We start from the raw sequence: 18,417 nt of genomic DNA, 5'->3' as shown, positions 1-18,417 counted from the left end.
GTGAAAGTGTCTTTTATTTTTTAATTGTGACAAAAAAATACACACCATTTTGTTTTCATCATATTTCAATAAATAAACACAAAACACATTTTCCTTATTTGAAATTAGAAACATGGAACAAAAAGTCTGCAACAACCAACATAGGTTTTTATATTTTTTATTTTGATTCACACCGAACCCAAAGTGAATATTATTCACTTACTCGCATGAGTTTTTACTGCTGCAAAAGCTGATGCTAAAGCTAACATTGCCAATGCTGTCGTCCCCCGCCCCTCTTCTTCCCTATAGCATACTTTGATTTAAGCAATGTTGTTCTTAAGGTATCCTTGCTGAAGAGCTACTACTTTACTCAGATGAGGACCTAACACTTGTTTCTATTTTTTGGCACTTACTTTATCAGCAATGATATGTTGTGGTTTCTTTCTTTCGACAAATGTAAGAAAGTCGCTTTGAACAAAAGCGTCTGCTAAATGTAAATATGATGCAAAAGCTTCTGCTACTGATACTAAAGCTGCTAATGCTAAAGCTGCTTCTGATGCTAAAGCTACTTATGCTAAAGCTACTTATGCTAAAGCTGCTTCTGATGCTAAAGCTACTTATGCTAAAGCTGCTACTGATGCTAAAGCTGCTGCTGCTAGTGTCGTTGTTTTAACGATGTCTGCATGAGGCGTTGAGGAGCTTGTGGTCTCGTAGATTTTCTTGTGCCTCAGAGGTGAAAACTAACTTCCTGCCTGAGAGTCTGGTTGACAGAGAGGTTCAGGAGGAAGGAGCTGATGTGGTTTTGGAGATAAGGGACCTGAGGCCTTTCGTCATGAAATACATGTTGACAGACAGATTAAATCACATCTCCTCTGGCTGCATCACGACCGCCTTTAGTGTAGCTGAGATGAAAGTAAAGTATGTATACTTGTATGTGTCACATAGCTGAGTTGGTCACCAGACTTCTATTACTTATTAGACATTTTAAGCTCCCGAGTTTGAGACTTGTCATGCTTTAGTTTAGTTCCACTAGGACTCAAACTACAGCGTTTCCCACAGAATCAGTAGCCTGCCAACACTTTGTGTCAAATAACTGAAAATATATACATATATTTATATCATTTTATATATAGCCTTATAGTCTATGGGAAACTGTAAATTACCTAATGATAGCATCATCTAAAATCATAATTTTTAATTTAATAATTAATCTTCTAACCTCCATGTTATTCTTTATTAACTGTATAAACATGCTGAGGACGTAGATTGTTGTTGTTGTTAGTGTATATGAATGCAGGATAAATAAAACAACGCTTTACAGAGTTTCCTGCCCCGGTCAGAGTTCATGTTTTTACGGCCGGTGTTCCTGCCGTTATCTGCCGAGCAGTGAACGTCTCTGATGTGTTTGAGAACGTTCTGAACCGGCAGATAGAACAGAGCAATTCTCTCCATGTCCTTCATCTAACAAACATCGTGTTTTAGTCTTCATGAATAAACAAGATAGTCTTTCTGTGGATGTCCGTGTCGCTATACGTTTGAGTGTCGGCCCTGTTCCAAATCCTTTTTTTATTTTTTATTATGTGAATTGATTGGACTAAACGTGTCTCAAGCTAACTATCTTATTATGGTTTTATTCAATAAAACAGTGAACATTCCAGCCAAACGTCACCTTGTTTTTCTCTTCAAGGCTGTTGAAGCAACACGTCACCGACTAAATGACCGTCTGTACATCAGCAATCCACCTTTTTATTGAAGAATGCGTAGTTTTCCTCTTGAGCCTCCGAGTGAACGAAGCATCACGAAAACGGAGAAAAGTCTCGATGCATCCAAGTAAACGAGCCTGCGTTTAACAGCAAAACTACGTGAAAGCGTGTGTTCAGGTTTATCCATGGATTTATCCAGTTGGACGACCTCTGACCTAGGGCCTCTATGAAATCAGTTTTAATTTTTTCCAGATTCCGTTTCATTTTTTTCCCAATTTCTGTGTTTTACAATTATAGAGCATTTCTTTCCCATCAAATGGTGTCTAATCTTGTGGATGATGAACACAAATTTACTGAAGAAACATTCTAGTAGTTTTAATTCTAATTCCTTGTCTTTCAGAGACCATACACATGTACCATACGACTTTCAGTTCACACGGATTATTGCGGGTCGACTCATTCTTCATGTTGACAAAACTCAGAGAAAAGTTATAGATTTTGTCCAGATTTTGACAAATTCCATGAAATTTCGCGTTTCACAATTGATTCCATTCTCATTGTCAAATTCCGCGACTCCGTCCGTGTTTGACTTATCGTGGAAATTATAGAGCCCTACTCTGACCTCTTACCCCTGATGTGTTCATCAGATCCACCCGTCGCTCCTCCACAATCCAAATATGGTCACTTCCTTCTACTGGTTGCAATAAAAACAAAAGAGTGGCAGCCAGAAATACTTCAAAACTGTAGTCCACAAACCAACGGGTGACGTCACCGTGACGACTTAAGCTCAAGCTTAGCGTGTAGCTGTCATGTTTAATGAGCAGTATCTCAGCTGGTCCGGGGTCAGTATTCTGTTTAACGTTGTTTTTCTCTTTCTCACAGATAATTCCACCCGGAGGGAACACGTCGTTCGACGTCGTGTTTCTGGCTCGAGTAGTCGGGAATGTAGAAAACACTTTATTTATTAATACATCACATCATGGAGTGTTTACATACCAGGTACGGACCAAGATCAACCTCATCTCTATTATGTGAATAGTTGGGTGTCACTGATGAGTCCTTTTCTGTCCTGTCCTGAAGGTGTTTGGTGTTGGCATCCCAAACCCCTACAGACTGAGACCCTTCATCGGGGCTCGAGTCCCCGTAAACAGCAGCTTCTCACCTCTAATTAACATCCACAACCCATACAGCGAACCGCTACAGGTAATCACAACTAACTACAACTAACTACAGTCTCCAGGGGGGAACTTACTCTAATAATCGCATATTAAACGCAAACACGACGCACCAGAGAGGAGGCGGGGCTTCCCTCCACATAGACCCCAACCAGGTCTCCTCCACCATGGATGAAATCTCCACTATTGCTGCTTTGTACATGTCTGGGATCATGACATCATCCAGAGGTGCTCAGTGGATGTCACCAAGCTGCTTTCACTGGATCTAGCAAGACACCCATGGGCTAGTTTACCACAGCTGGAGGAACCCAGAATAAAGTATTTATCTGTGATTAAATATCAATAACCAGATGAAAATGATGTTGAAATAACTCCATAATTATAGTGATCAGTAAAAAGTGTGAAGTCATGCTTTGTTAGGTGTTTCTGCAAGACCACAAGCGAACTACTTTTAATATGCTTGTTTTCTGAATGGAGTCTGGTTGATGGGTGCTAGGCTATGCTAACGTTGTAGCTGCTCCACCAACACTCCAAATAAGGTCATCTAGACATAAATACGGCAGAGACCTTGTTGTTTGGACCACAGACAGTCTCTGGTTTCTCCACATAGTCTGGTCTGGTCTCTGGACTCAGGTGAACTACTATCGTAGACCTCTGGGGGATCAAGCATCGTCTCTCACTCCACTCCGCCCATCCTCCATTATTCTCTGTTCATTCAGAGTTTTAACTGCTGACTGCTCTCTCTCCCTAATGGCCGGGTGAATGGACTGTTTTTTAATTATGATATTGCTTATTTTGCACACATGACATCGGTAGAGCTTCTGTCCTCGGGATCTTTCCCTGCGGTTTCTGCCTGTTTTCTTGTTGAGGGTTTTTTTCCAGGGGACAGAGGCTTGTGTGTTGTACTGGTTCTAATGACTCGGAGGCACATTCGATTTTAGGCTGCATAAAAAAACTCATAAATAAGCACTTCAGCAGCAAAACGGCATTTCCAGCCTTCAGTGTATCAGTGTGGGTACACTGGTCACCTCTCAGGCCAAGTGATCATAGATTCATGTCCCCGACCAATCACGACTGCTCGTCTGTCACCATGTGTGTGATGTCATCACTACTCACATGGTTGCTGAAGCAACTCTGCGGTTTCTCTCCAGCTTTTTTATTTCCTTCTCATGTTGCCTGCAGGTGAATGTTTGTCTTGTTGTCTTTGCTTCTATGGCAACGGACTATCTACAGTAAAGCGCTGGTACACCACACCGTTTTCCCGATACCCTAAGCTACATGTAGCACAAACTCATGAATGGGGCTTTTGCAGTCTGTACAGCACATAAAATCCTCTGTCCCTGGGCCCTCCACGGATAAGGAAACCGAGAACCAGGAAGAAACCTAAGGAGGAGCCTCTGCCAGGATGAACAGATGTGTACAGAATATAATCGGTCCGTATGATGTGTGACAATCCACCAACGTTGGATACCATTGTTATCTTGTCATCTTGCCTGTGAGGAAGCTGTTGTTACATGGATCAGCTGAGATCAATGTGTGGAACAGCTGATAGACGCGTGGAACTGCTGAGATTAGTCCGTGGAACAGCTGGTTGACGCGTGGATCAGCTTATTAATGGCCTTCTCTCTACAGGTAGTTGAGATGTACTCCAGCGGTGGAGATCTTCATCTAGAGCTTCCTACCGGGCAACAAGGAGGCACCGGAAAATTATGGGTTAGTTCCACGGCTCTGTATCTGTTCGTCTTTAGTTCATGACCATAAAAGTGTAGAAGCTTTTTAAAGCGTTGAAACATTTCTGTGCCTTCCCATCTCCCTGCAGGAGATCCCCCCGTTCGAGACGAAGGGGGTGATGAGGGCCAGCTTCTCGTCAAGAGACGTCGACAACCACACGGCCTTCATCAGGATCAAAACTAACGCCCCCAACGAAGACCAGTTCATCATCCTCCCTGTGGAGGTGGAGGTCACATCAGGTACCAGAGCCCTGTCTGTTACCTACAGCAGAGGAGATACTGTTTTCAGCCACGTTCCCACTGACCAGCGCAAACATTAGTTTAGAAAAAAGCCAGTAAAGGGGCAATAGTGAGAATATTCAAATTAAACATTTTTTTACATTTTTTTTTTTTTACATTACAACAAAAGATATTCTCTGAGATTAAATTGACAAGAAATGAAAAACATGAATTTGTGTGGTTATAAAGTAATACCTTCACGAGAAATAAGATGAATATTCTCAGAGATTATGATGATTATTAACGAGAAAAAACAAATTTGTTAGATCATCAAGTCATGAATTAACTAGAACAATAATTGATTTTGAGATGTGGCAAATTTATGAAAAAAAAGCGTAAGAAATAATTATTTTTACAACGTGACCCGTTTTATAATCTGCGTTTCTTCTCATAGATGTGTCCTCCTGCTCTGCATTTTTAAATAAAAATTATTTTTATACCTACAATGACTCTTCTACAACCATGTAACTGAAAATCACTTCGATGCAACTTTTAAAATGTTAAGCATCGTTTATTTAGCTTACATTAACATTTTTTATTGAACTTTCTTATAATTATTGTAGGAGTTCTGATTAAAATGCTGTGTATTTATGGGTGCCTTTCAGGACTCTCAAGGACACCTTACATGTACAGATAAAAGAATAAAAGCAGTAAAAACACTGCAGATTTGACCCTAGTGGTCCTCGTAGGTACTGCATCCCCGTCAGGTGAACATGTGTGACGTTTCCCTGCAGCTCCTGGTATCTACTCCTCCACAGAGATGCTCGACTTCGGGACGCTGCGTTCTCAAGGTACACATTCATATACTTTAGTTTATTAATAAAGCGTATGGTTATCATATCGAGCAGGTCTATGTCCTCTTTGTGTTTGAGGCTTCTTCTCTAATTCCTCCGTTCTCTCTCTCTTGCAGATCGTCCAAAACTGCTGAATCTGCACCTTTTAAATTCCGGAACAAAAGACGTCCCTATCACCGTAGGTCTCGCCCCGTCCCGTCCCCCCCCCGAACCTGCATCCAAACAATCATGTGACCCCCATCCTTTTGTGTTTCCGCCACACAGAGCGTTCGGACGACACCGTCAAACGAAGCCGTCACAGTAGATTTTAAAGCCGTCACGCTGAAAGCCGGAGAGAGCAGATACACCAAAGTGGCCAGTATAAGTTTTGATGGTAAGTAGTGTGACGGATGTGATGAACTGTAAAGGTGTTCCTATTATTTCGTCCACCCCGGGGGGAGGGTAAATAACAAACCCGGGACTCAGTTTCTGCTCAGTGTTCATGTGATAATAATAAGTGTGTTCACACAGGAAGTGTGTGCGCCTCTGTTTCCTGTCGACATCACGCTCGTGCTCCATTTACACCGAAAATAAAAAATCTATACATAAAAATTAAAAATATATAATTAAAAAAATAAATACAAATAATAATAATAATAATAAGTATTATACATATGGTGAAGTGATCCTCCAAACAGGGAGAGAGGGGGAGGAAGATCAATTATCCATCACTCTCATTCATCAGGATGAGATCACGTTGAATCATTCATATCGTTAGTAGGAGATTATCAGTGTGTTTTCTGACCACAGTCACTCGCTGTACGCCGAGAAAATAACAGAGAGAAAAGAAGATCTCCATATTTGAGGGACTGAAAACTAGTTGGTGATTATATTTCTGTGGATCTGTTAGTGGAATTAGTTTTCCTTTCATTTGTGGTCCTTCTGTCTCCAAACATCATGTTGGTTGTTTATAGGACAGTAACAAGTGCAATGATAAGGAGACTGAATACTGAGTATTGTATTGGATACAAATATCTAGTTTACCACAGCTGGAAGGTGCTGGAAAAGCATGGAAATGTACCTTGAAATGCTTGAAAACTGCTTGAATTTGGCTTTGGAGAAGGTGGAGGAAGCCTGGGTAAAAGTCTTCATTTACTGGGTGAAACTACAAGAATTCAGTATATTTTCCTGACATGTGAAACTGTCTGTCAGTTTTTGTTGTTGTTGCACTCTTGGGTTGAGTGTTGCACCACTTCCTCTTGTGTGGCCTTCTGTCCCTCTGCTGCTCACTTATCTGCTGTTTCTATCTTGTTTTTGTTCTTTTTCACTGCAGCGTCGAAAGCGAGGCGCCCGTATCAGTTCTCTGGTAAGATAACGGTGAAAGCGAAAGAGAAGAGCTACTCCAAGCTTGAGATCCCGTACCAGGCCGAGGTTCTGGATGGGTGAGTGGCGTTTTTGTGGCTGTCCGTTGAGAAAGTAGGCCGCTATGGAAGGGGTTTCAGGTTTGAATGGGTCTTTGTGTGTCTCCTGGCAGCTACCTGGGCTTCGACCACACGGCGACACTGTTCCACATCAGGGACAGCCCCGTGGACCCGGTCCACAGGCCCATCTTCCTCACCAACGCCTTCAGCTTTGCCATCCGGCTGCACAACGTGTCGCTGCCCGAGGAGGCCAAAACCATGTTTAATGTGAGAGGAAGTGAGGTCGCTGTGGGGGTGGGGGGGCGGGTGTTGTATATGTGTGGAGGTCAGTGTGACGCCGCTGGTTTCTCTTTCAGGTGCAGAACTTCAGCGCCCCCATCCTCATCCCCCCACATGAGTCCCGCTACATCTTCTCCCTCCTCTTCCAGCCGGTCCGACCCTCCATCCACATCGACAGCAACATCCTGCTCATCACCAACGCATCCAAGTTCCACCTGCCAGTCCGGGCCTACACCGGCTTCCTGGAGGTCTGTGGTCCATGCAGGGTTAGGGTTAGGGGGTCATAGTTACGATAACAGGCTCTGTTAGGGTCTACCACCACACAGCAGACTGGGTCTGATACAGTAGAAATACTAATACCACACAGTATACAGGGTTTGAGACAGTAGAAGTACTAATACCACACAGTAAACAGGGTCTGATACAGTAGAAGTACTAATACCACACAGTAAACAGGGTCTGAGACAGTAGAAGTACTAATACCACACAGTAAACAGGGTCTGAGACAGTAGAAGTACTAATACCACACAGCAAACAGGGTCTGAGACAGTAGAAGTACTAATACCACACAGCAGACAGGGTCTGAAACAGTAGAAGTACTAATACCACACAGTAAACGGGGTCTGAGACAGTAGAAGTACTAATACCACACAGTAAAAGTACTCTGCAACAGAGACTCATTTTGGAACCCTAATAAAGTCTCTTGCGACCCCTCTTGACCCGTGTCTCCTGGTCTTGACAGCCTCTGGTCCTGCCTCCCAGTTTGAAAGACAACATCCTGGACTTCGGGGTTCGCAGTGCAACGGACACCAGCAGCATCACCTTCGTGGTGGTCAACAGCAATCCCATAGAGGTGAGACTGGTTCCTGGAGGTCCCGGAAGGAACGTAAAACATAATGGGAAGAGCTGCATGATGGTCTTATTGAAACAAGTGTTTGTGATGCCAAAGTTGTGACTGATACGATTCTCTGACTGAATATACCGACACTGAAACGATACCAAAAACCTAAAACGTCATGAAAATTATTGGAGTAATAGATTCTTAAAATACGTTTTCTTATTAATTAAAGTTGAGTTTATGTGATTTATTTGATAGTTAACTTCCTATCCGTCACATGAAACAGAGTTTAATTAATGTTTCTGTAAAACAGCGCCCACCCCGGTCTATCAGTACCAGTTAAGGTGAAGAATGGTACTGCAGCAGGGAGACAGAAACCCTCTAAATGATAATAAATCCAGATGGAGTTCTGTGAGAAGTTAATGAGGGAAAGCTGATAAAAGCAGGAAGACCCCACAATAAGTGTAGAAAGCTCTGGTTGAGTTGAAGAGAAGGTCACTCTGTTCCTTTCAGTCCACTTCAGGGTCCTGAGAAATACCTGATAAAACCAGACTTCAACACGTGGTCTCTGGTGGATAATGTGTTTACAGGAGACGCTTGGACAGATTCAGAAAAGAGAAAAGTCTCATTTTTATGAGAACATTTGGTCGCTGTTTAGATCCTGTCCTGCTTTAATCTGCTTCTACCTTCATGTGTTGAATGACTCCCATCATAATTAACCTTCATGCTAACATCTACAGTGGGTGGTTCACAGTTGTAGTGAACCGTTTGGTCCTCTTTTCCTATCTTGCTTTGTGTCCCCAAGCTGGAGATCAAGTCCTGGCTGGTCACCGGAGACAGTCTGTCCATGGAGCTGCTGAGGACGGAGCGAGGAAACGCATCAGTGGCCCTGAATCGCCTTCGAGAGCTGCAGAACACGTCGGCCTCCCATCACAGAGCCGTGAGACCGCCGCCGCGTTTTTAATGTTCTAATATTGATTTAAAATATGAAAGTCAATGTTATACTTGAATATTACTTTTTGTTGTTTTGCATTAAAAAATAAGGTTGTTATTCTTTTTTTAATTCTTTTTTTTTCTTAATTATTACCTATTTTTTATTATTATTACTTAATTTATATTTATATATATTTTTTTGTGTAGAAAATAATGTATATATGTTGTGCTGTATAATATACTCCAATTTCAATACAAATTTGAATGGAAAATAAAGATAAGTGTCTGTCTGTCTGTCTGTCTGTCTGTCTGTCTGTCTGTCTGTCTGTCTGTCTGTCTGTCTGTGTGTGTGTGTGTAGTTAATATTGGCGTCTGGATACTACGCAGCATTCAGAGTGACGCTTGTGGCGAAGGCCCTGGAAGGAACGTATGACGGAGCCGTGCACATCACCACGGACTACGAGGTGGGAGACGTCACTGTGGCCTTCTGGGTAGAAACGCCCCCAGCGGCAGCGTGTAATGGTGACCTCTCTGTTCCCATAGATATTAACCATCCCAGTGAAGGCTCTCATCGCTGTGGGAACGTTAAACAGCTCTCCCAAGCACATCGTCCTGCCAGCTTCCTTCCCAGTGAGTACCGGGGGGGGTTCTAACAGGTGAAGTCACTCACTTCCTGTCTCGTGGCTGCTGATGCGTCTGTGTGTCTTCAGGGGAAGGTGGTCCATCAGAGCTTCAGCATCCAGAGCTCCTTCACACAGAGAGTCCGGCTCCAGCAGATCCGCTCGCTGACAGAGGATCTGCGTTTCTACTACAAACGTCTCCGCAACAACAAGGACGAGCTGGAGCCGCGGCGTAAATCTAAGGTAGCTCCGCCTCCTCCTCCCCCCCTCCGCCGAGCAACACGGGCCGCACTTCAGTGTCCTTATAAACTCCTTTTTTCTTTCCTACATCTTTTTCAGGTGGCAAATATTTATTTTGACGCCAGCTTGCAGTGTGGTGATCACTGTTATGTGGGGCTGCCTTTTGTGCTTAAATGTAAGTTTTCTTTTTGGTTTTATTTATTGATTGTAACATTCAAATCTACGTCGCTGTTTTACTGCCATGGTTGATTTAAAACTAAATAAATAAATGACTGAATATTCTGATAAACAGCTCAGATATTCTACAATTAAAGTTGTAAATGTACGACAAAAAAAAATATAAGTCACAAATTTACAATTTACAATCACTTTACTTTGAAATGTTAGATCATCCTCATCACACCACAGACATCATAGACTGCTAAATATATTAATATAATTAGTATTTATTTATATTCTTGAAACATGGTTGTTATGGATCTTTTAGGACCTTAGCAACGCGACTTTAGCTGTAACGAAATTGCACAGTTTCTTTATCATCTCAGAGAATATTTGAGTCCTTTCTTGTAAATTTGCAACTTCAATCTGATAAATTTAGACTTATTTTTTTGTAATATGAACCCGACGCTGTCGTACAAATCTCAGAAAAGAGTCCGAACTAGAGAACCGACGACTTGTTTTCCCCGTTCACAGCCGAGTCCAAGCCTCATGGTCTGGCCTTACAGGAGGACATCTGGGACGCCGACGTGGATCTACACCAGAAACTCCTCCGGAGGTGGAAGGAGCTCAAAGAGCGCTCGGGCCACAAGTAGGTCCAGTTACGAGTCGGGGGACGTGCGAGGCTGCTAGAGCTGTCAGGTTTTGTGTGTGTGTCGGTGTCGGTGTATGTCTCTGTGTGTACACACACACACATATTGTTTATGTGTATATATATATATATATGTATATATACGCATGGGAAACGCGGCTGTTTCTGATACGGAGATTGTGATTCAGAAAACTTTATTGTTCATCAGACTTCATGTGACAGAAGCATGCGTTTATGCGGCTAGGCCAAGGCGAGGACAACGTTAGAAAACACATTCATATTAAAAAAAACACACACACATTTGAATATTAATTTCAGCATTCGATTAGTATTGGTCTTTCTACTATACTATTGAAATTATATTCCAGCAGCCCTAGTTGACTCCTGATAAATGTAAATGATAAATCTTCTTCTTTGCAGCATCGAAGCCGTCTTCGAGGTCAACACGGACCTGCAGAAGAACGTACAAGCCAAGGTGACGGCCCACCTGACGTGGCCATCGCTGGTGAACTCATCCCAGCGGATCCTGTTCCCTCTGACCAACACCAACAGCTCCTCCGTGAGTGGAACCTCCAGCAGGAACGTATGATGATGTCGTCGTCTTCGTTGTTGTTGTTGTTGGACCGTGTGTCTGTGTGTCTACAGGAAGAGGAGGTGGTCCTGCAGAATCCTGCAGACGTCCTGGTCTACGTCCAAGTCCTGCCCCTGGCCCTGCTGCCCAACCCCTCGGTGTTCACTGGGAAGCTGGCCGACAGGTGTGTGATCTCCACCAGCTGACTCTGATAGATGAAATCTCTCCGTAGATACCGAAACCATGACAAACATCTAAAACCGTCAAGAAAAGTTCTGGAATCATAGATGACTGAACGTGAAATTAGTTTTCCTCCTAACAAACATGTACACATTACACAGCCATCTGAATACTTGAGTTTATGTGATTTCTTTGTTAACTTAATATTTACAACTAGATTTCACATTAAAGCGTTTAATAAGATGTTTCTGTGGAAGAGCGCCCCCGGCCCATCCGTACCAGTTCAGGCGGAGAGTGGTACTGCAGCAGGGAGACAAAAAGCGTTTAATAAGATGTTTCTGTGAAACAGCGCCCCCTCCCATCAGTAACCATTCAGGCGGAGAGTGGTACTGCAGCAGGGAGACAGAAACCCACTAAATGATAATGAATTCAGAAGTTCTGTGAGAAGTTGATGAGGGAAAGCTGCTCAAAGCAGGAGGACCCCGCAGTAAGTGTAGAAAGCTCTGGTTGAGGTGAAGTGGTGGTCTCTGGTGGATTATGTGTTGGATGGATTACAGGAGATTCTTGGACGGATTCAGAAAATATGCAGTCTCATTTTATCAGAACATACGGCCGCTGATTAGAGCCACGTTGTTGTTTTCCTGGTTTTCTGAATGGAGTTCTGCTGATCCAGAACCATCTCAGAGGGGTTCCTGTCCTGCTTTCATCTGCTTCTAGCTTCATGTTAGACTTAAAGTAGCGTTTCTGCGGAAACAGGGTTTTAACAGCCGGAGAGAGATGCTTCTCTACCATCGGTGTTCGGTGCAACACTAACGACCTGTGATGTTGTTTTCCAGACTGCCGTTAGGAAACTTGTCCAACATCAACATCGACACGAACACCCTAGAGTTCCAGGTCCACAGAAATCACGTGAGTGACCACGGACTCATGGAACCGGCTTGTTGCCGTGTGTAGTTGCCATTTGCTGTAACTGGGCCACTCGTTTGTCCGACAGCAGACGTCACTGACGAGGAGCAGCGGCGGCTTCATGGAGGGATCGACCCGCCCGTTCGTGTACAACCTGCTGCTGCTGCCCGGAGAGACCAAGACCTTCAGCGTGAGGTTCACGCCCACCAGCAACCACAGCGTCTCCTCCCTCCTCATCGTCAGGTACCTAAATATATATATATTTTTTTTTAACTTTTTGATGTAGTACATAGCAGTATTTGTGTGAAGTCGGTAACCCTGCTGACGTGTACGAGTGAAACCTTCACCCTGAATGTGTCCAGGAACAACCTGACGGTGATCGACACCATCGTGCTCCACGGCCGCGGCACCACAGAGAGCCTGAAGGTTGCTGGGAAACCTCCGGGGCAAGGCAGCTCGCTCCGATTCAAGATGACCGAGGCCCTGCTGAAGGACTGCATCGACAGTGAGTCTGCGTTGTGGGTCCAGATCAGGGAGACCACGTTTCAGGGGCCTGATATCAGGATAAAAAAAATGAAATAATTTCAATGTTAAATCATTTTGTTTATGAGGTGTGAGTTTGTAAAATAAGTATTTAATAAACGGTGGTTACCCTGTAAACAAACGTGTGTGTGTGTGTGTGTGTGTGTGTGTGTGTGTGTGTGTGTGTGTGTGTGTGTGTGTGTGTGTGTGTGTGTGTGTGTGTGTGTGTGTGTGTGTGTGTGTGTGTGTGTGTGTGTGTGTGTGTGTGTGTGTGTGTGTGTGTGTGTGTGTGTGTGTGTGTGTGTGTGTGTGTGTGTGCGTAAAGTTGGTCAGAGATACAGTATATACAGTTCTGTGTTGTTTTTGGATAATTCAGCATGTCATATTTCAGAAATAGATCCTCTTGTTTGATCCTACAAATATATTTAGATATTTTTCATTAAAAACTTTTGTTTTCCAGGTTATGATTCTCTTTACGAGTCTCACTGTTGATGAGTTCTAGTAAGAGCTCTTAATAAACGTGTGTGTTTTATGGCCGTTGATTGAGGATCTGTTGTTCTGGTCTCAGAGGTGAAGGTGAAGGAACCCAACTTCACCCTGAAGAAAACGTTCCGGGTGGAGAACACGGGTCTGCTGCCCATAACCATCCGCTCGGCGGAGATCAACGGGCAGGCCTGCGAAGGCTTCGGCTTCAAGGTCCTCAACTGTCAGGAGTTTGCACTGAAGCCCAACGCTTCCAAAGACCTCGTCATACTGTGAGTTCCCTCCTTCCTGTCCGAGCGTCGGACCGTCCGTGTTGAGCTACAAATCCTCACTTTAAGAGAAACCGCCTGACTTTAGGATTTCAGTCTCTTTCCTTTTCATTTGTAACTGCTGCTCTCCCACACGTTTGTTGCCTCTGTGACATCACTTTACAGCCCCACTGCCATGTTTCGTCACCACGACAACAATCCCCAATTCCTTTTCTACCGGTCACATGACCTCTGAGAACAGTTCACTGTGTCCTTTCTACTCGGTGTCCTTGAGTGCCAAGAAAGGCGCCTTCGAAGTAAATATTTATTAATAAATAAATAATAATAAATAAATATTTTATGATTATTACTTCTGTTTCTAGTTCTGTGAACTCTGAAACGCCTCCTTTTTTAGTGCATTTCAACGGAATTGCGTTGCTTGGCAACAGCTTGGGTCCATGTGTACTTCCTGTCAGCTGATCATTTACATAAACTGCGCATTTAGAAGGTTTACCATTTAAAACACTATATACCATGAAGTTGTGACATCACGGAGTCCTGTCGGCTCGTTTAAAAATCTCTCTTATTTGAGTACGAGACCTTTAAACCTCTACGTTGCCTTCCTTCCAGGTTTACACCCGACTTCACATCCTCTCGGGTGATCCGGGAGCTGAAGCTGATGACTTGTGGAGGCTCCGAGTTTGTGTTTGTCCTGAACGCCTCGCTGCCATACCACATGCTGGCGTCGTGTGCAGAGACGCTGCCCAGACCGGGCTGGGAGCTGGAGCTCTACATCATCGTGTCCCTCATCATGAGGTGAGTCCCTGGTACCTGCTCCCTGGTCCTTGGTACCTGCTCCCTGGTCCAGGTGCTCAACGGTCCGACACGTTTTAACTAACCACTGTTGGTTCTCCTCAGCTCCATGTTCCTGCTGGTGATCGCCACAGCCTACCTGGAGGCCCAGAGCATATGGGAGCCTTTCAAGAGACGGGTCTCTGTAGAAACCAGCTCCACCTTGGAGACCGGGAGGCCGTTTAATCTCAGGGAAATAGTGCAGATTCACAGTGATTCAAAGTGAGTGTAACACAGACCAAAAGGGTTGATTTAAAACCACTGAACAGTACGATACTTGATGTAGCAGCCAAAGGGCTAGGGTCTAAGTAAATGTAACCCAACAGAAATGTTCCGTCCCATTCCAGGTTGAACGATTACAGCGACGCCCCCCAGACCTCCAGAGGCACCTACGCAGCAACCAACGGAGCCGCTCGGGTCGGAGGTCGCCAGCCCAACAGCAGCCGCACCCTATCGGACTCTGACGGCCAAGACAAGAAGTCCAGGATCAGCTTCAGCCGCCCATCTATGCAAGCTGCTTCCTCGCAGCCGACCAAAGGAAGTTCCCCCTCAGGCCAGGACGCTATTCCGGCCGCCTGCCAGCTCACCAACCGGAAGGCTCGCAGCGCTAAACAGCCGGACTTCCAGAGTCCTGGCTTACCCGGGTCCTCGCTGCCTCACAGGGGCCTCTGTCCTGAGGAAGTAGAGTATGCCAGCCTGATCGGAGCTATGGACAGTGACCTCGACCGTCCAGATCCTCTCGGCGGGGAGAATCTCCCGGAGCAGAGCACTCAGTCGATACAAAACAAAGGTACCACATCAGTTTCCATCTCAGAGTAGACGGGCTGAAGGCCTCGGGGATCATGGTCTCTGAGGCCTCCGGGATCATGGTCTCTGAGGCCTCCGGGATCATGGTCTCTGAGGCCTCCGGGATCATGGTCTCTGAGGCCTCTGGGATCATGGTCTCTGAGGTATCTTGTCCAGGTCTCTGAGGTCTGCGTTCATGTGGTTTTCAGTGTTGGAATGCAAAGGGAAGCTTCGGGGGAAAACAAAAGCCCAGAGGAAGAAGGAGGAGAAGGAGAAGAAATCCACGCTGAAGCCTCGAGAGGGAGACGAGCTGAAAGACAACATGGCCGACAACGACGACAGCTCCTCCACCACCACAGAGACGTCCAACCCAGACGTGGAGACCACCATCAAAGAGGTAAGTAACACCGTCATATCCACCACAGAGTCCAGGCCCATAGCAACACGAGTCAGTCGACTGACTTTATTCGGGGGGGGGGGGGGGGGGGGGGCTGATGATGTCATATGTTGGACAGACTGTAAAGCAGAGTTTAATTTTTAAATATATAACCACGGTTGCACATTCCCTTTGAACAATGTGACGCATTCAGATGCTTTAGTTTATTACCATTACAACGGAAGCCTTCGTGTGATATCATTGTCGTACTATGTCACGTCTCCCAGGAACCCGTGAAGAAGAAAGGGAGGACAGGAGCCACAGCAGCGGTGAAAGAAGAGACGACAAACTTCCTCAACAAACCCAAAACCAAGAAACAAGTACCCCTGAAGAAAGAGAACCCTGCAGAGAAGTCCAGGTCTGTTCATGTGATCGCAGCTGATGACGTCATCTTTTGTTCATTGCTTTTTCTCCTTTAACCCCCCCCTTTTTTATTTTATCCCGTTCAGTTCTCTGGAGCTTCCCTATGTGACGCCTCTGGAGAACAAACAACGCAAGAGCTTCACATCCAAAACTCTTCATCCGCTCGGCAGCATCCCGAAGACGAGGCCGCTGCAGAAACAGAGATGTGAGCTCCCGGTCTTCATTTATCATTCAATATCTGCAGCCCACTGCCGTTCCCCAGGTTCCCACTAGGGGCATCGCTGCTGCGTTTATAAAGCACTGCATCTAAATCAATGTTGGTGATTATCATTCACATATACCAGACTGCAATTTTTTTTTTACTATTCCATAGCATTTAATATACAGAAAATAATAAATGAAAAAATAAATGCAGCAGATGTGAAGGTGACTTGTCTGTTTGACAGTTGAGGTGAAGCTGGAGGAAGGACGTCCGTCCCTGTTGGCCAAGCTGCTGTCCAGCGGGCAAACGGCCGAACTCGGACACAGCAGCAGCTCGGAGGGAGAGAAGGAGTTCACTGCTCCGGAGTGGGACGTCCCCATGTCCAAGAACTGTGTCCGTAAGTCCAGTCTGAAACCTCTCTAGTCTTCAGTCTCTAGTGTCTAGTCTTTAGTCTCTAGACTTTAGTCTCTAGTCGTTAGACGCTAGTCTCTAGACTCTAGTCTTTAGTCTCTAGACTTTAGTCTCTAGTCGCTAGTCTAGAGTGTCTAGACTCTAGTGTGTAGTCTTTAGTCTCTAGAATCTAGTCTTCAGTCTCTAGTCTCTAGTCTTTAGTCTCTAGACTTTAGTCGCTAGTCTCTAGACTCTAGTCTTTAGTCTCTAGACTCTAGTGTCTAGTCTTTAGTTGCTAGACTCTAGTCTCTAGTTGCTAGACTCTAGACTCTAGTCTAGAGTGTCTTGACTCTAGAGTCTAGTCTTTGGTCTCTAGTCTTTGATCTCTAGAATCTAGTGTCTAGTCTTTAGTCTCTAGTCGCTAGTCTAGAGTGTCTAGACTCTAGTGTGTAGTCTTTAGTCTCTAGAATCTAGTCTTCAGTCTCTAGACTTTAGTGTCTAGTCTTTAGTCTCTAGACTTTAGTCGCTAGTCTCTAGACTTTAGTCGCTAGTCTCTAGACTCTAGACTTTAGTCTCTAGTCGCTAGTCTCTAGACTCTAGTCTTTAGACTCTAGTGTCTAGTCTTTAGTCTCTAGACTCTAGTCTAGAGTGTCTAGACTCTAGTGTCTAGTCTTTAGTCTCTAGACTTTGGTCTCTAGTCGCTAGTCTCTAGACTCTAGTCTTTAGACTCTAGTGTCTAGTCTTTAGTCTCTAGACTTTGGTCTCTAGTCTTTGGTCTCTAGAATCTAGTCTAGTCTCTGGTCTCTAGTCTAGGATCTGGTCTCTAGACTCTAGTCTTTAGTCTCTAGACCCTAGTGTCTAGTCTTTAGTCTCTAGACTTTAGTCTCTAGTCGCTAGTCTCTAGACTCTAGTCTTTAGACTCTAGTGTCTAGTCTTTAGTCTCTAGACTTTGGTCTCTAGTCTTTGGTCTCTAGAATCTAGTGTAGTCTCTGGTCTCTAGTCTAGTCTCTGGTCTCTAGTTTCTAGAGTCTTTAGTCTCTAGACTAGTCTCTAGTGTAGTCTCTGGTCTCTAGTCTAGTCTCTGGTCTCTAGTTTCTAGAGTCTCTAGTCTTTAGTCTCTAGACTAGTCTCTAGTGTAGTCTCTGGTCTCTAGTCTAGTCTCTGGTCCCTAGTTTCTAGAGTCTTTAGTCTCTAGAGTCTCTGGTCTATAAAGTCTCTAGTCTGTAGAGTCTCTAGTCTGTCCTGGTTCTAACCCCACACAGAAGCAGACAGTCTTCAGCAGATCTCCCTGCAGACCCTAAACGCAGACCCCTTCCTGAAGAGATCCGTCCCAGCAGGGACCTGCTCCCCTCCCCCCACCTCCCCCAGCCTGCTGTCCCGTGGCTCCTACAGCAGTGTGCTCAACAGCAGCAGGTAACCACCGGTCCACCGGTTCCCCGCCAGAGCTTGTGATGGCTTTGCTTTCCGTTTGAACATGTTTACATCAACATGTGACTGAGTGTGTGACGTTGTTGTGTTTCTGTGACAGCGAGGGGAACCAGAAGAAGGCGCCAGGAAATAAACTGTGTGCGGCGGCGGTGGCAGCTCCTCTCCCGGGGAAGAACGGCAACCCCACCTTCGCAGCTGTCGCCGCCGGTTACGACAAGAGTCCAGGTGAGTATGCGGCCACAAGGTCACAGCTGGTCCCGTCTGCACAGCGG

At 44.9% G+C, this 18,417-nt stretch overlaps 2 protein-coding genes across 4 annotated transcripts in view; one reads left to right on the top strand and one right to left on the bottom strand.

Moving 5' to 3' along the window:
* The window catches only part of LOC311015092 (homocysteine S-methyltransferase), a 97,857-nt gene that overhangs the window by 53,335 nt on the left and 26,105 nt on the right, over positions 1 to 18,417 (bottom strand). The window lies entirely within an intron of this gene.
* The window catches only part of tmem131 (transmembrane protein 131), a 36,653-nt gene that overhangs the window by 16,189 nt on the left and 2,047 nt on the right, over positions 1 to 18,417 (top strand). Inside the window, exons 6-37 of one of the 3 annotated variants that reach the window (XM_084012125.1) lie at positions 2,565 to 2,681; positions 2,763 to 2,885; positions 4,490 to 4,570; positions 4,677 to 4,827; positions 5,601 to 5,657; positions 5,777 to 5,838; positions 5,925 to 6,033; positions 6,973 to 7,081; positions 7,174 to 7,327; positions 7,417 to 7,587; positions 8,082 to 8,192; positions 8,983 to 9,117; positions 9,470 to 9,574; positions 9,654 to 9,740; positions 9,821 to 9,973; positions 10,070 to 10,145; positions 10,664 to 10,778; positions 11,199 to 11,337; positions 11,424 to 11,533; positions 12,366 to 12,438; positions 12,524 to 12,678; positions 12,798 to 12,940; positions 13,526 to 13,712; positions 14,319 to 14,504; positions 14,607 to 14,762; positions 14,888 to 15,330; positions 15,536 to 15,702; positions 15,990 to 16,120; positions 16,212 to 16,330; positions 16,572 to 16,724; positions 17,980 to 18,130; positions 18,246 to 18,370. In XM_084012125.1, the coding sequence (XP_083868251.1) occupies positions 2,565 to 2,681; positions 2,763 to 2,885; positions 4,490 to 4,570; positions 4,677 to 4,827; positions 5,601 to 5,657; positions 5,777 to 5,838; positions 5,925 to 6,033; positions 6,973 to 7,081; positions 7,174 to 7,327; positions 7,417 to 7,587; positions 8,082 to 8,192; positions 8,983 to 9,117; positions 9,470 to 9,574; positions 9,654 to 9,740; positions 9,821 to 9,973; positions 10,070 to 10,145; positions 10,664 to 10,778; positions 11,199 to 11,337; positions 11,424 to 11,533; positions 12,366 to 12,438; positions 12,524 to 12,678; positions 12,798 to 12,940; positions 13,526 to 13,712; positions 14,319 to 14,504; positions 14,607 to 14,762; positions 14,888 to 15,330; positions 15,536 to 15,702; positions 15,990 to 16,120; positions 16,212 to 16,330; positions 16,572 to 16,724; positions 17,980 to 18,130; positions 18,246 to 18,370 (4,354 nt within the window). Of the gene's footprint in view, positions 1 to 2,564; positions 2,682 to 2,762; positions 2,886 to 4,489; positions 4,571 to 4,676; positions 4,828 to 5,600; positions 5,658 to 5,776; positions 5,839 to 5,924; positions 6,034 to 6,972; positions 7,082 to 7,173; positions 7,328 to 7,416; positions 7,588 to 8,081; positions 8,193 to 8,982; positions 9,118 to 9,469; positions 9,575 to 9,653; positions 9,741 to 9,820; positions 9,974 to 10,069; positions 10,146 to 10,663; positions 10,779 to 11,198; positions 11,338 to 11,423; positions 11,534 to 12,365; positions 12,439 to 12,523; positions 12,679 to 12,797; positions 12,941 to 13,525; positions 13,713 to 14,318; positions 14,505 to 14,606; positions 14,763 to 14,887; positions 15,331 to 15,535; positions 15,724 to 15,989; positions 16,121 to 16,211; positions 16,331 to 16,571; positions 16,725 to 17,979; positions 18,131 to 18,245; positions 18,371 to 18,417 lie in introns of all 3 variants that reach the window. The other 2 variants (XM_084012124.1, XM_084012123.1) reach the window with 2 other exon arrangements.

This window comes from Eutrigla gurnardus, assembly GCF_963514095.1.
Source record: "Eutrigla gurnardus genome assembly, chromosome: 6".
In the NCBI taxonomy this organism is placed as follows: Eukaryota; Metazoa; Chordata; class Actinopteri; order Perciformes; family Triglidae; genus Eutrigla; species Eutrigla gurnardus.
The sequence above is the reverse complement of the archived record's forward strand: the minus strand, read 5'-3'. Positions and strand labels throughout refer to the sequence as shown.